At 42.8% G+C, this 15,919-nt stretch overlaps 1 protein-coding gene across 4 annotated transcripts in view; it reads right to left on the bottom strand.

The window, feature by feature from the left end:
* Positions 1–15,919, bottom strand: part of NSMAF (neutral sphingomyelinase activation associated factor) — a 61,936-nt gene that overhangs the window by 19,056 nt on the left and 26,961 nt on the right. For all 4 annotated transcript variants that reach the window (XR_003437405.1, XM_027128043.1, XM_027128042.1 and 1 more), the window contains 6 exons: positions 15,241–15,312; positions 14,887–14,934; positions 14,730–14,782; positions 4,996–5,125; positions 3,285–3,356; positions 1,471–1,579 (listed from right to left, as the gene is read on the bottom strand). Coding sequence is in view for 3 of the 4 variants with exons in the window: in XM_027128043.1 (XP_026983844.1) it covers positions 1,471–1,579; positions 3,285–3,356; positions 4,996–5,125; positions 14,730–14,782; positions 14,887–14,934; positions 15,241–15,312 (484 nt within the window). In the remaining variant the exon portion in view is untranslated. The remainder of the gene's footprint in view (positions 1–1,470; positions 1,580–3,284; positions 3,357–4,995; positions 5,126–14,729; positions 14,783–14,886; positions 14,935–15,240; positions 15,313–15,919) is intronic.

The following is a 15,919-nucleotide window of genomic DNA, read 5'->3' as shown; positions in this document are numbered from 1 at the left end:
GGGTACACTATGGCTAATTTGTCACTGACTACGTATTATTTATGCAAGTGAGGAATCAGGAAAAGAATAGAAACTGCTGAAGGAGAAAACAAGTATCTGTCAGAATTCTCAAAGCAGAAGGACCAGAAAGAGCTCCCAGAAAGAACCTCCGGAAAGACAGAACCACAGATGGTGTGGCACCAGTGATAACTGTCCTGTAAAATGAGTCAACTGTTCTATTTTGTTTAGAAAATTCTGCTTTCAGCTTTGTATTGGCTGCATCAAACTTATCTAACTCATTTGCTGATTCAATATTTATTCTTATATACTTTGCCAAGTTTCTTCTCTAATCAGCTACCAGGAAAGGGCTTAAAAACTCAAAACACTTATCCTCTGACTTTCTGCTCTCAGAACGTCTCAGAGAAAGTCTGAACAATCTCAGGAATGAACTCAGAGAAAACAGACGCTTCACAGAAGCAGACCTTTTAGGCCGTGGCAAGTTTTTTGACTTGAGATTTTAGGACTCACCATGAAAGTTGAGTTTTTTGTTGTCATCTTGTTATAGTTAGAAAAATTAAATCAGGAGGCAGGAGATAACAGTAAACTTATACCAAAGCTATACTTAAGCCCTAAGTTAAACTGAACAGCTTAGTGTGAGAAGAAAAAAAAAATGAACTCAAACCTACTGTAAAATATGTTCTTTATTGAAAATAAACTATTCCTCCTTGAGAGAAAACTTCTAAGGGAGTAAGTCACTACACATCTCATAAATGATTTCACTGCACACGAGAACAGCAAACTAAGATGGTATTAATAAAATCCCAACATTGATTTTTTAAAATTCCATTCTAGTCATCTGGCAATTTTGAAAACAAGAATAATTTAATTCAACCATACAACTTAATATGTTTATGCTTGAAAAGAAAAATACAGGTGTTCTCTCTGATAAAAGTGGGAAAATTCACATTTCCCATGGAAGATTGAGGAAATATTAGTTGTAAGCAAACTGAGTCCCACGGTTCCATACTGAGCATAGAAGGTTCCTGTGTTCCTTTTGTACCGTTTTCCGGCTTTGAGATTAAGACCACAGTTAATGATCACAGACACATGACTGGGTAACTGTCTCACATGAAGAAACTGAGTCCTGGTTTTCATAAACGAACATAAGACAGGACTGGACATAAAAATAATTAGGTGGATTCTTATAAAATCCATTCAACTTGGGGGTTGTTAAGATACAGAAAAACATTTAAATATATTTATCAAAAGTTTGTAAAACACAGGATTGAACTATTACCAAATTTCATTTATATTTCCCTTAATTTTCAGTATGCCATTCTGCTAACTATAGTCACTGATGAGAAGAAGTAAGCAGAACCACAGAGAGGTGATTCCAGACACAGAATTGCTCTCCTCTCACTTCCCATCCCAGTTACTCGGGAGTTGAACCACCTTCACGTGAACAGATACAATGAAGAGTGAGCACCAAACCTAGGTATGTAGCAATGTAAAAATAGAGGTCATCTCGGTCTTGACGTTCATAGAACTTCAGGTAGACGTCGGAACACAGATCATCTTCTGTGCAAAACACTTCCAAGCCCTACAAGTCCAGAAAGAGAAGAATAAAACAAACGGCGTCTCAATGTGAGTGACGCAAGTACAAAAGCCTTTCAACTAAACACTTGCATTTTTTTTTTATTTATTTTTTTCGCGGTACGCGGGCCTCTCACTGCTGCGGCCCCTCCCGTTGCGGAGCACAGGCTCCGGACGCGCAGGCGCAGCGGCCATGGCTCACGGGCCCAGCCACTCCGCGGCATGTGGGATCTTCCCGGACCAGGGCACGAACCCGTGTCCCCTGCCTCGGCAGGCGGCCTCTCAACCACTGCGCCACCAGGGAAGCCCCTGCATTCTTTATTTGTAGGTCTTGTATGCATATTCCCCAGCAATAAATTTGATTTATAAGGACAAGACGTGTCTCAGCTAAACTTTACAAAATCCCTTTGACCTTGAGGATCTTTATGATGACAGCATCTGTGAGTTTATTATGCTGAAATTCAAAACTGGCTAATCCAATGTCTTCACCTATCTTCTTCAGAGACAAAGGTGTAGCTTTCTTTTACAAATTAAGTCGTAATTATGTCAACTTAAACTGATAATCGAATAACTCATTTAATTAGTAGGATGCAATTATTTTAAGAAAACTATGAGCTGCGTGAATGTTGTGAGGGTGAAGCCGAGACGGGACAGGAATAGACAGAGAAAGGATGAAGGCGCAGCGCTGTCCTAGGTTCAGATACAGGCTTCCAGCGCTACTAGTGAGGGAACCGAGGGAGTGAACTCCTGGAGTCTCGATTCCTTTGTAAAGTAGGGTATCATCTACCTCACAGGGATGGCGCTGATAAACGAATATTGTACACAGATTGCCCAGTAGGCAGAAGGTACTTAATCAATGCCAATTTCTTCTTTTTCTGACTGCATCTCTATACCCAAAGGAGGAGGAGATTTTTCATAGAATCTGTTTCCCTAATCCTCTGTTGGCACTGGAAATGGAGAATTGCCTTTTAAGTAAAATAGGCAGGAAAACAGTTAAATTTCATAAATACAAAACACCAAGATGAGATGCTTAAATATCCACAATGCTCTTGCAATGCCACCAACTTACTGGTTAATCTCTGAAGGAGAACAAATAGATTTATATCGATGTCAAGCTAAAACCCCTTGGAGTCACACCTTCCGTGGCGACTGGTTTCTACAATAAGCGTGTGAGCCTCACAGAAGTGCGGACACGGGCTTATTCAGGAGAATGGCGGGGAGGGACACCTAGGTGACTGAAATGGTTATTTTATCCATTTCTCCCTCTCACCAAGCCTGAAGGCTGAATTCATACAAGTTAACCGTGAGGATACTACAGTTCCACTGAGAGCTGCCGTCGCAGCTTCCAAACTTTGCTTGGAGACCTCGCTGCTGTAACTGGACCGGTTCTGCGTCCATTATCCCCACATCCCCACACAAGCCTGGGAGGACCCTGAGAACTAGGCAGGGAGAAACTCAAGGGCACTTGAGCCCCCCTGCTCTTGGAGCCAAAGCCTTTTTCCCAACAGCCCTCCCCCCACAGAAAGAGTCGCTCCTTGATAAACTTCCAGCACAGCCAAAAGAAGGGGCGGCGGGCCTCACGGCCCCTCTGCTCGCAACACAAACACCCGCGCCTTTCAGACGAGCCCGAGGTGGGTGCAGGCCAGTAAACCACTGGCCAAGCTGAAGATAAGACAGTCATCCTCTAGAGGGGATGTTCCCCTCGAACTCACCAGAGGCATGAGGCCATGTCTCCTCTTGTAAATGCGGCGGACGTCGTGGAGTGTTATCTGGACCATGGGTTTCTTCAAAAGTAGAAAGACAATCTCAAATGTCAAGATTCTGACACAACTAGAAGCTGCCCTTCAGCTGTCCCACCCTAACTTCCTGATGGGTCACACCTGAACACCTGGAAAGTGAGCTCTGAGAACAGGGCGTGCCTCACTTTACACGCCGGTCTGCCCTTTTCACTAGCTTTGTGACCGTGGACCAGTCCCCCTACCCACCCCACCCCCGCTGGTGCCCCCCAGGATGATAACGCAGGCATCTAGCTTTCAGGTTTCTGCAGGGTTGCTGAGGGGTAAGAAATATTAAAGGACTGGTGTAGACCTCCTCTCAGGAATTCTCCTATTTTTATAGACCTACGGTTTGCTCAGAACTGACATACAGCTTTTTTTTTAGGATCCTGTCTTTTAGCTCCTTACACTACAGTGTAATAAGGCTCATAAACAGATACAGTATAGAGCAGGGCCTCGAAACTTTATAAGGAGGAAAACTGTCTCGCTTCTCTGGAGCCTTAAAATGCTAGTGAGAGAGCAACAAGGTCGCAAAAGGTACTGAGATCGGCTAAAAGGCGACAGGTCCACCCTCCTCCCTCCAAGTAAGAGGGAGGGAGAGCCTGCAGATGCAGGGTGTGTAGCCGTGGAAGCTGCCTGCAGACTGGCCACGGCCCCCAGCCCAGACCTGGGACCCTGAAGCTGTGGCTTATACTCAGATATTGTTGCTCAAGTATTGACCGAGGCCACAGCAACAGCGCTGGTCCAGCCAATCGATGACGCCACAAAGAATGCCGTCAGCAACGTGTACTGTGTCCACTGGAGGGCCCGGCGAGTGTGCCCTACCACCTGGTGGACAGAACTGTTACAGCATCACCTTTCACTTAGGAAAGTGTTCACGTTTCAGTGACATGTAATGACTGACCAGCCTGGAGAATTTCTTCCATGGCAGAAAACACTCCTGTTCTTGAAGCTACCTGCTAAACGGTCCAACTGCACTCGCAGAGTATTAGGGTTTCTGTTCTTTCAATAAACCACTCTGAAAAGGGTCCGTATCTAGATAAAGCCGCCAATCTTTACAAGTTTTAGTGCAGAAATCTGAATTCATCTTTACTGTGTGGCCTCGTGAGCCTCAAGTCATCGTGCAAGAGAAGATGTTTCCAGCATCACAGCAGCAGAACTGCAGCTGCCCAGTGACAGCAGTGCCACACGCAGCTCTGCACTGGCTGGAGAGGCGACAGATGCAGATCTACTGATTTGGTTTGTAATTAAGGGAGAACGAGAAATACAACTTAGGTGTACATATCAGCAAATACACAGAAAGCATTCATCTCTTCTTAACCTTAGTATATTTCATTGCTCTCTTGCAGAAGTGCTTCCGAGTAGAAAGGTATAAACCTCTAATGACCCTTTACTAAAATCAAAAGGGGCAGGGTTTCTTTTCCCCCGAAGTAACAGAAAGTCAGTCACAAGAGCTGAAACACGGGTGAGGGTGCATCGGGATTCCACGGGGAGCCGTTAAATACCAGATGCTGGATGGGGACGGGGGTAACTCTGACCCTCCCCAAAATGTGAGAACACTCTGTCAAGTCAAGTTCACAGGAAAGAGAGCTTGAAGATGCAAACGGGAACACCAGAGGAGCCCTCCGCTGGCCTACAGACTACTTACCGGGTACCCATTGAGAGGCTGGAAATACAGGTTGATGTCAGTGATGCACACGTGGCCAGGATTTGTCACCAGAGGTGTCACCATTTCTGCTTTGCATTCCATGTGCAGCTTTTCGGAAACACTTTGGAATCTGAGAATATGTTTTTTCCAGCAAAAGCAAGAAAAATCAGAAATCGATCTACTTTCTAGATTTAACTTTATCTGAGGGCGCTACAAAGTGACTCTGCAGAACAGGTGTCTAAACACCGCATTTCATACAAGAAAACTGGTGATATAAACCAGTCGCCTAAATAAAACTGACTTTCTTTTCAATGGTATAATGAATACTTGATTTTTTTAAAAGCAGATGAGGTTACGTATCAAAGAAGAGAAGACAGGCAAGTAAAAAATACCAAATAACCCTGTTATTGGTACTCTTCACTCCTCCCCAAATAAGTCGGCCTTGAAACTGTTCTTACATTAACATAATTTTCTATTTTTGTGTCATTAAGACCTATTTTATTATCATAGAAACTGTTTTGGCATGGGTAGCACTTACTGCACACCACGTTCTATAAGGCTATGAGTTTACTTGCATGTCAGTTCCAACGTACAGTCTTTTGTGGAGCTACTGCAGTAAAACCAGTCAAAGGTGATCACCACGCCCTCCTAAATCATGTTAACTCATCAAAAAAGTCCACTTTCGTTCTGCTTTACTAATTTAAAAAAAAATAGAAGGGAAACAACCAAATCATCAAGAGTTTAGGCAATTACTTAGTTAAATAACTGAGCTAAAAATAAGTCTCCTCTGGGACTTCCCTGGTGGTGCAGTGGTTGGGAAACCACCTGCCAACGCAGGGAACACAGGTTTGATCCCTGGTCCAGGAAGATCCCATATGCCGCGGAGCAACTAAGCCCATGCACCACAGCTACTGAGCCTGCGCTCTAGAGCCCACGAGCCACAACTACCGAAGCCCACGTGCCTAGAGCTTATGCTCCACAACAAGAGAAGCCACCACAATGAGAAGCCCATGCACCACAACAAAGAGTAGCCCCCACTTGCAGCAACTAGAGAAAGCCTGCGCACAGCAAGGAAGACCCAGTCAAAAAAAAAAAAAAAGTCTCCTCTGTAAGTAGTAGAACAAAAGCAGGGCTTCCCTAGTGGCGCAGTGGTTAAGAATCCGCCTGCCAATGCAGGGGACACGGGTTCGAGCCCTGGTCCGGGAAGATCCCACATACCGCGGAGCAACTAAGCCCATGCGTCACAACTACTGAGCCTGCGCCCTAGAGCCCGCGAGCCACAACTACTGAGCCCGCAAGCCACAACTACTGAAGCCCACGCACCTAGAGCCCATGCTCCGCAACAGGAGAAGCCACTGCAGTGAGAAGCCCACCACCAAAACAAAGAGTAGCCCCCACTTGCCCAACTAGAGGAAGCCCGCGTGCAGCAGCGAAGACCCAACGCAGCCAAAAATAAATAAAATAAATAAATATACTAAAAAAAACAAACACAAAATCACACAGGAGCAGGCTTCCTCTTCCGGTTTGGACGTGAAGGAGACCTCACAGCTCTCATCCCAACCACAAAACCTGCCAGATGAGCTACACAATCCTTGCTATGTTTAGAAACCCATCAGAAAGCTCAGGTGCAGAGAAACCTAAATGAAGGGACCAGCAGTTGAGTGGCAGGAGGAGGGGCAATCTTCCACAGGGGGTGAGGGCTGCAGGATGAGGGAGACGCCAGACAGCAGGAGTCGGGCCTGGAGGGCACAGATGCTCCGTGGGCGGAGAGCTGGAGGCTCAGCTGGGAAGCACAAGGATGTCTGCAAATCCTTCAAGGGCCGACCCCAAGCCTGCTGAGGACAGCTCTGCGCACTCCCGCCGTGGAACTGGGCATGGGGACCTGGATTTAACCCAGCTCCACTCATTACACTGACGGAGCCCCCAGGGCAAGCAGCGGGCAGGATGGGGGTGGGCATGACCACCTCCGGAGGCAAATATTCCTCAGGTCAGTCTCTACAGTTCCTTTAAAACAAACTTCCCAGCACACAAAAAATTTACAAGAAACACAAAGAAGTGAGTAAATATGACCCGCACTCATGAAAGAGAAGATTCCACGGAAGAGGACCCGGATGTCGGATCCATCAGAGGGAGTCGTTAAGATAACTGTAGTAAATCTGCTAAAAGATCCAGAAGAAAAGACGGAAAACAGATGTGAAGGGAAGGAAAACTTCATTCGAGAAATAGAAACTACGAAAAAGAACTGAAAGGAAATGCTAGAAATGAAAATCTGGGCGAGAGGAAATGAAGAATGACTTAAACAAGCCTAACAGACTGGCACGGCAGAGGAAAAGCCCAATGTGGCTGAAAACAAGGCCAATAAAAAAGCCCTAACTGAAACAGGACAGAAGGAGAATAATAATAATAATAATTAAAAAAAACACAGAACAGAGTGTCTGAAATCTAAGCCAAACTATAAAACATACTAACACGAGTGTAACTCAAGTCACAGGAGAAGAGACAGGAGACGGGGCAGAAGAAACACTGGAGAGTGGTGAAAACTGTCTAATGTAAGAAACCAGTTCACAGGCTCCGTTACCCAGAAACCCCCAGCAGGACAGGCGCAGAGAGACTACACCTTAATTCACAGTAACAACAGGACAAATGATGTGACTTTTCACAGGAAACAATGGACAGCAACATACAACGGAATGAAAACCCTTCAAGTAGTGAAAGAAAACCCTGTGAACCTAGTATTTTATCTCCAACAAAAACACCCTTCAAAAATGAGAGTAAGATAGAGGTATTTTCAGACAAAGCTGGGAGAATCCATCCTGACCAGATATGCACCGTAAGAAATGCTATAGGAAGTTCTTTGGGCTTAAGAGAAATGACACCAGATGCAACACCGGTTCTGCAGGAAGGAAAGACAAGCATCAGGAAACATAAGTATTCAAATCTCCAAGTAAACAGAAAAGAATTCTCAGTATTTTAATTTATGTACCTATAAATACATGTATCTCAATTCTTGGGATTGGGAGTTTGGGATTGACATGTACACACTGCTATATTTAAAAGATAACCAACAAGAACCTACTGTAAAAAAAAAAAAAAAAAAAAAAAGTAAAAAAAATTCTTTAAAAACCTAAAAGGGGGCTTCCCTGGTGACGCAGTGGTTGAGAGCCCGCCTGCTGATGCAGGGGACACGGGTTCGTGCCCCGGTCCGGGAGGATCCCACATGCTGCGGAGCGGCTGGGCCCGTGAGCCATGGCCGCTGAGCCTGCGCGTCCGGAGCCTGTGCTCCGCAATGGGAGAGGCCACAGCAGTGAGAGGCCCACGTACCACAAAAAAAAAAAAAAAAAAAAACCTAAAGTAAGAACACCATATCATGGGTTTTATAGAAATTTAATATAAAACCACAGATCACAAAGGGCAGGAGGGGTTATGTGGAAACACACTGCTGTAAGGCTCTTGAACGACTGTAAAGGAGTGTAATATACTCTTACCTGAAGGTACGCTATGTACAAGGTGCATATTGTGAGCTCCAGAGTGACCACGAAGAATGACACCAAGCACTACAGCTAAGAAGTAGAATACTTAAAAATACCAGATTTACCCAAAAGAAGGCAAGAAAGGAGGATCAGAGAAACAAAGAACAAAGGAAATGCTAGGAAACAAATACTAAGATAGTGGGTTTAAAAACCAACTATATCCATAATTACATAATTATAAAATGAATTAAACAGTCCAATTAACAAGCAGAGACTTTCGGACTGTATAAAAAGACTCAACTATATAAAGTGTGTTTTTTGGAAATGGAATAGGACACAGACAAGTTAAAATTAAAAAGGATAGAAAAAGATACAGCATGCAATCACAACATGTAAGAAAACTGGTGTCTTATAAATGTATGTAAACCTAATAACAGAGCCTGCCAGTACACGAGGCATAAACTGACAGAAATACAGGGGAAAATAAACAATTCCACAACCATTACTGGTAATTTTAACACCCTCCTCTCAGTAAGTGACAGAGCAAGTCAACAAAAAAGTCAGTCAAGTATAGATGATCTGAACAACCATCAGCCAACTGGCCCTAAATGACGTGTACAGAGCACCATACTCCACAACTTCAGAGCACTCGTTCCTTTCACGGGCCTGGGAAACCTGCGTCAGGACAGACTACGCAGAGCCATACAACACATCTCAACAAACACCAAAAGACTGAACCAGGGCTTCCCTGGTGGCGCAGTGGTTAAGAATCCGCCTGCCAATGCAGGGGACACAGGTTCAAGCCCTGGTCCGGGAGGATCCCACATGCTGCGGAGCAACTCAGCCCGTGCGTCAACGACTGAGCCTGCGCTCTAGAGCCCATGAGCCACAACTACTGAAGCCCGTGTGCCTAAGAGCCTGGGCTCCGCAACAAGAGAAGCCACCGCAATGAGAAGCCCGCGTGCCACAACGAAGAGTAGTCCCCGCTCGCCGCAACTAGAGAAAGCCCGCGTGCAACAACGAGGACCCAACACAGCCAAAAATAAATAAATAAAATAAATAAATTTATTTACAAAAAAAGACTGAACCATATACTCTCTGAACCAAGAGAGTATTAGATTAGAAATCAATAACAATACAACAGTAACAAGATCCCCAAATACAGAGAAGATAAACAACATACTTCCAAATAACCCAAAGAAAAAACCCAATGGGTCAAAGAAGAAATGACAAAGGAAATTATGAAATATTTCATATGAATGATAATAAAAACATATTAAAATCTGAGGGATGCAGCTGAGCAGTGCTTAGAGGTAAATTTATGTTCTAGTCCTACTTATAAAAGAAGGTCTAAAATCAGTGATCTACACTTTGTAGGAAGCTGGAAAGAGAACAAGTTAAACCCAAAGTAAGCTGAAGGAAGGAAATCAATTTTATATAAAATGATTTTTATATAAAAATAGAGAAAAATCAATAAAGTCAAAAGTTGGATCTTTAAAAAGGTTAATAAAATTGGCAAACCTCTGGCAATACTGATAAAGAAAAAACATAAAGCATCAACGTAAGGAATGAAAGAGGGACCATAACTGCAGATCCTACTGACGTTCAGAGGACATTAACAACTTGATGCCCGCATCTGACAACTTGGATGAACTGGACAAAGGTTTTGAAAAATGCAGCCTGACAAAATAGACACAAGAAGAAACAGACAACCTAACTATGTGTCAAGCAAATAGACTGACTAAGTAAGAACACTTCAGGCCTCCATGGCTTCACCAGTAAATGTGGTTAAAAATTTAAGCAAGAAATACAATCCTACACAAACGCTTTTGGGAAACAGAAGATAAAGGGAGATTTCTAACCTCATGTTATGTGGCTAGCATAACCCTGACGGCAAAACCTCACAAATACACTAAGATTTACAGAGCAACATCCATAAAGAGATGCAAAGATCCTTTACAAAATACTAGCAAAGCAAGTCCAGCAATACGTAAAAAGAACAACATATCGTAAGCAAGGTGGATTCATCCCATGAATACAAGGTTGTTTTAACACTGAAAAAACAACATAATTCACATTAACAGAATTAAAGAAAAGAAGATCATCTCAATAAATGCACAAAAAGTACTTAACAAAATTCTAAACTTTTTTTGAAAATACTCTCAGCAAACCAGGAATAAAAAGAAACTTCGTCACTATGATAAAGGGCATCTATGAAAAACCTACAGCTGGAATCATTCTTTTGTTTTTTGTGTTTTGGGTTTTTTTTTTGTGGTACACGGGCCTCTCACTGTTGTGGCCTCTCCCGTTACGGGGCACAGGCTCCGGACGCACAGGCTCGGCAGCCATGGCTCACGGGCCCAAGCACTCCGCAGCATGTGGGATCTTCCCGGACCGGGGCATGAACCCGTGTCCCCTGCATCGGCAGGCGGACTCTCAACCACTGCGCCACCAGGGAAGCCCTGGCATCATTCTTTAATGGTGAAACATTAAACCCTTTTCCTGTAAGATCAGGAACAAGGCAAGAATATGTCTGCTCCCACTGCGTCTATTAATCAAACTGTGCAATGAGGCAAGAAGTAGAAATAAAAGCCACAAGTATTTCTGTGAAACTGTCATTATTCACAGGTTAAATAATTATGGATATAGAAAACTCTATGGAATCTCCAAAAAAACCTGCTAGGACTAATGAGTAAATTCTGAATTTGGAAAAGTCACAGGATACAAGGTCACTGTTTCTAAAAAACAAAAAACCAAAAAACAACAACAAAAAACTACTTCTATATACCAGTAACAAATTGGAAAATAAAATTTCAATAGCATCAAAAAACAACAACAGGGCTTCCCTGGTGGCGCAGTGGTTGAGAGTCCGCCTGCCGATGCAGGGGGCAGGGGTTCGTGCCCCGGTCTGGGAGGATCCCACGTGCTGCGGAGCGGCTGGGCCCGTGAGCCATGGCCGCTGAGCCTGCGCGTCCGGAGCCTGTGCTCCGCAGCGAGAGAGGCCGCAACAGTGAGAGGCCCACGTACCGCAAAAACAAACAAACAAACAAACAAAAAAAACTACTTCTATATACCAGTAACAAATTGGAAAATAAAATTTCAATAGCATCAAAAAAAGTCTAGGATTACAGCCAACAAATCTACGATTACAGCATCCACACCCACTAAACATATAATAATAGGGGAACTGGATGAGGGGGAAAGAACTCTTTGCACTGTCTTTACATCTTTTCTTTAAATCTAAAATTAGTCCAAAGTATTTTAAAGAGGACATTTTGGGGTACAAATGGGGAAACCTGAATATGGAGCTATAAGTTACCCGGCATACAGAATATTGCTACTTGAGTGTTATAACAGTATGGAGGAATGTCACAGAACTTTCTTGTGAGAGATACATGTTGAAGTAGTTATGGGTGAAGTGTCAGGAAGTCTTGCAGTGTCATTTCAAATGGTTCAGGGAAAAGTTGTATGCATATATTTTATATGTATCACACATACGTACATATGCACATCAGCTATACATGTATACATACATACAACATATATACAGACATATATGCATTATTTATACATGTACACACACACACACACACACACACACACACACACAGAGCAAGCAAGAGCATGAGCCTGAGCATGTAAGAACCAAAGCAAATTCAGCAAAATGTTGACAAATTAACGCTTGGTGACCCATAGGGTATCTGTGTTCACTATATTATCTTTCAACTTGTGAGGACTTGAACTTTTTCAGAATGAATAGGGAAAAATAAATACAGTTTCAATAAAAAAGCATTTCCTTGGAAGTATGATGAAAATTTATCTCAGCAAAAATTTACCTTCTTTCTTTTGGAGGAAGTATACAATCCTGAAATATCTCACTTCACGCTGCAAAAAAAGTCTTCCCCAAATTCTTCAGCCTAACACTTTGGAGACTGGATAAATCAAAAGTTTCATAGTGAACCATTTTAAAAATTAATGTCATGCTGAAGCCCAGGATTAAAGTCTAAACTGCTACTTAGAAAAATTACGCATTCTAAGTAGGTCAAAAGAAACCAATTCTTATTACTCCTTTTCCTTCCTAAAATGGAAGCTATTCTTTCCTCCCAACAATCCACTTAACTAATATATCCTACAAGTACAAAAATGAAAAGAAAATTAATGCTATACAGGTGAAACAGAAAAAGAAGTAAACAAACAGAAACACAGAAAACACGTTATTGGCCAGATGGCTTTTCTGGCAAATTCTTTAACATCTGAAAATGTAGTGTATGGGTCACAAATCTCACAAAGGTAGCAATAAAACAGAATATGACAAACGAATCTCATTGATACACATAAGCTTCTAGCAAAAGCCTAGCACATAATAATCCATAAATGAATCTATTCAACCAATACTTTCTACTTTGTCCTAGGCCTGAGGATTCCAAATACAAAAATCTAAAAATAAATATCTAAAATAAAAATGATATCTAGTGACTAGAGACTGAAACAATCGCTACATAAGATTTTGTACATATTAGAGAACCTATATATAAAGTTAATGGAATGGATCACAATGTTTAGCAGGGTTGCTGAAAACAAAACGAATACACAAAAATCTACTACATTCTAAGTATCAACAATAAAATGAAATATTTTAGGCTATCATTTACAACACCATCAAAAACACGAAGTACCTGGAATAAATCTAGCACAAAAGAAGAAAGAACTTTATAAAGAAAAATCATAAAGAAGACTTAAATAAATGGAAAGTTTCACTGCAATCACAGTCAAAATCCCAGCAGGCTTTTCCTTTATGAAACTTGACAAGCGGATTCTAAATTTACACAGAAGTGTGTAAGACCAAGAACAGTGAAGACATAAGTTAAGAAGGGAAATAGGGTGCAGGACCCTGCACTGCCTGACATTAAGAGTTGTCCTAATAAAGACACAGACCTACTAGAGAATGGACTTGAGGATATGGGGAGGGGGAAGGGTGAGCTGTGACAAAGCGAGAGAGAAGCATGGACATATATACACTACCAAACGTAAGGTAGATAGCTAGTGGGAAGCAGCCGCATAGCATAGGGAGATCAGCTCGGTGCTTTGTGACCACCTGGAGGGGTGGGATAGGGAGGGTGGGAGGGAGGGAGACGCAAGAGGGAAGAGACATGGGAAGATATGTATATGTATAACTGATTCACCTTGTTATAAAGCAGAAACTAACACACCATTGTAAAGCAATTATACTCCAATAAAGATGTAAAAAAAAAAAAAAAAGTTGTTCTAAAGCTACAGGAATTCATACAGTGATACCGCAGATGGAGATAGAGATAAATAGCCCAAATCTACTTAATAGGAGGAAATCTACTTAAAATAAGGCGAGAAACAAATAAGAGAACAGGTTAATATAAAAGTATACTTACTTGCAGAAAATATATTGGATACTTAGAAAAGCCAAAAAAACCCCAAAACAAACAGAAAACCCAACACACCCCAAAACCAAAAACCGAAACAAAACTCCATTAGATCAGTAAGAATGTGGTCTCTAGGTCCCTGCAGGACACCTCAGGAAGGTACCTAACAGCCTGACGGGACAGGAAAGACTTTCCAGAACAACGCCAGCTCAGCTGAAATGAGAAGAGTAAGGAAGAGTTGGGCGGGTGCAGAAGAGGCAGGAGGCCATAAGGCACCTCGGGAATCGCACAGAACGCAAAGATCCAGAGCAGAGCATGCAAGAGGCACCGGCGGCCGGAACAGTGACGAAGGCTACACCAGCGCCCCGCGTGCAGGTGAGGTTAAGGCTCTACCCTGAAGGCGATGGAAGTCTGGAAGAGTTTCAAACAGACAAGTGATATAAAGAAATAAGTTCCTTAGAAAGAATGTATTTTAAAAGTACATTCGACACAGTGAGGGAAACGGGATTGGAGCAGGGAAGGCTGGAGCTGGGGACAAGCTAAATGCTGTCACTGTGATCTTAGTGGCAGGGGCTGGTGGCCTGAACGGAGGCGCTAACCTGTGAAAAGACAGGAGCTCGTAGACTGGGAAGATCGTGGAGAGCACCTGGCACCAGGCCTTTCTGATGGACAGATGTCAGCTGGGAGAAGTGGCAAGGAGGCCCCAGACCCTGCTCTGGCACTGACACCAGGGCCACTCCCCCAGACGAGCAGGTTTGGGGTGAGGCAGGTGGTAACACCCACTATCGGTTCTGGACACACTGAATGAGGCACCAGGTGACGATGCCACTGCTTTCGTAATCAGGAAACAAAATCATTGAAAACTTACCTGTTTTTGTCAAATGACGTCCTAGCCAAACGGGACTGCAAAATGGCTGTTATCTTTAAAACAGAATCATTTAAAAAGTATGGATATAAGGATTTATAAGTGACATATCAATACACGTTCATTCACAATAAAGATACGGAGCTTTAGAAACTCTTACCATAGCAGTTTGGTCCCCAAGTTTGTCCAGACAGGATGCTCTGTGAAGCTACAATTATATAAATACACAAGAATTTATTTTTTCTCTCAGATGCTTTGAAGATATTTCCTTAGAAACAATGAAACACAACCACCATTCTGTTACTTAGTAACAGGTAAAATGACTCTGATATATCTATGGCTTCTGCCTAATGTATAGTTTTCAAGTTCAACATATATCAAGTAAATCTGTTTCAGATTTATAAAAAAGGTTATGGTTTTGGTAAGACATATGAGTATGAAATTCTTTAAAAAAAAAAAAAAAAAGTTTAGGCCTCAGTTTGCCAGTGAATGTCTGAGAAAAGTCCTGGCTTACCTGAAGCAATGTCTCCACGACACCTTCCACCTTCCCTGAAACATCCAACTCGAAGACATATTCCATTGTGCCCTAAAAAAGAGCGAGACCGAGCACGTCAGGCCCCATCACTTTAAGACATTTGCAGCCCCCTGCTGGCCTGTGCAGGGACCTGCCTGGCGCCCCTCCCTCCGCCCACACGGAATGAGCGCCCCGGGGGAGCAGAGTCTGTTGGATTTAGGCTGTATTTACTATCTCCTTCCTTCTGCTGATTTTGGGCTTAGTTTGCTCTTCTTTTTCTGGTTCCTTGAGGTGTACAGTTAGGTTTTTTAATTTGAGATCTTCAAGGTAAGCGTTTAACACTAAACTCCCCTCTTAGGACTGCTTTTGCGGCATCTTTGCAGTTTGGGTGTATGTTCTGTTTTCGTTTTGATCATCTTGAGGTTTTCTGGGTTTGGTTCTTTTACTTCTTTATTGGAGTATAATTGCTTTACGATGTTGTGTTAGTTTCTACTGTACAGCGAAGTGAATCAGCTGTATGTACACCTATATCCCCTCCCTCGCGTCTAATTTCTCTTTATTTCTTTGACCCATTGGTTGTTCAGGAGTGTTGCTTAATTTCCACATGCGCGTGCATTTTCCCACTGCGATGGCTTTCCGGTTTCACTCCACGGTGGTTGTAATTTTCTTAGATTTGTTG

The sequence above is a fragment of the Aethalodelphis obliquidens genome, unplaced genomic scaffold (assembly GCF_003676395.1).
Source record: "Aethalodelphis obliquidens isolate GAN/ISIS:26980383/991018 unplaced genomic scaffold, ASM367639v1 scaffold33, whole genome shotgun sequence".
Taxonomy (NCBI): Eukaryota; Metazoa; Chordata; class Mammalia; order Artiodactyla; family Delphinidae; genus Aethalodelphis; species Aethalodelphis obliquidens.
This window is presented reverse-complemented; position numbering and strand designations above follow the sequence as displayed.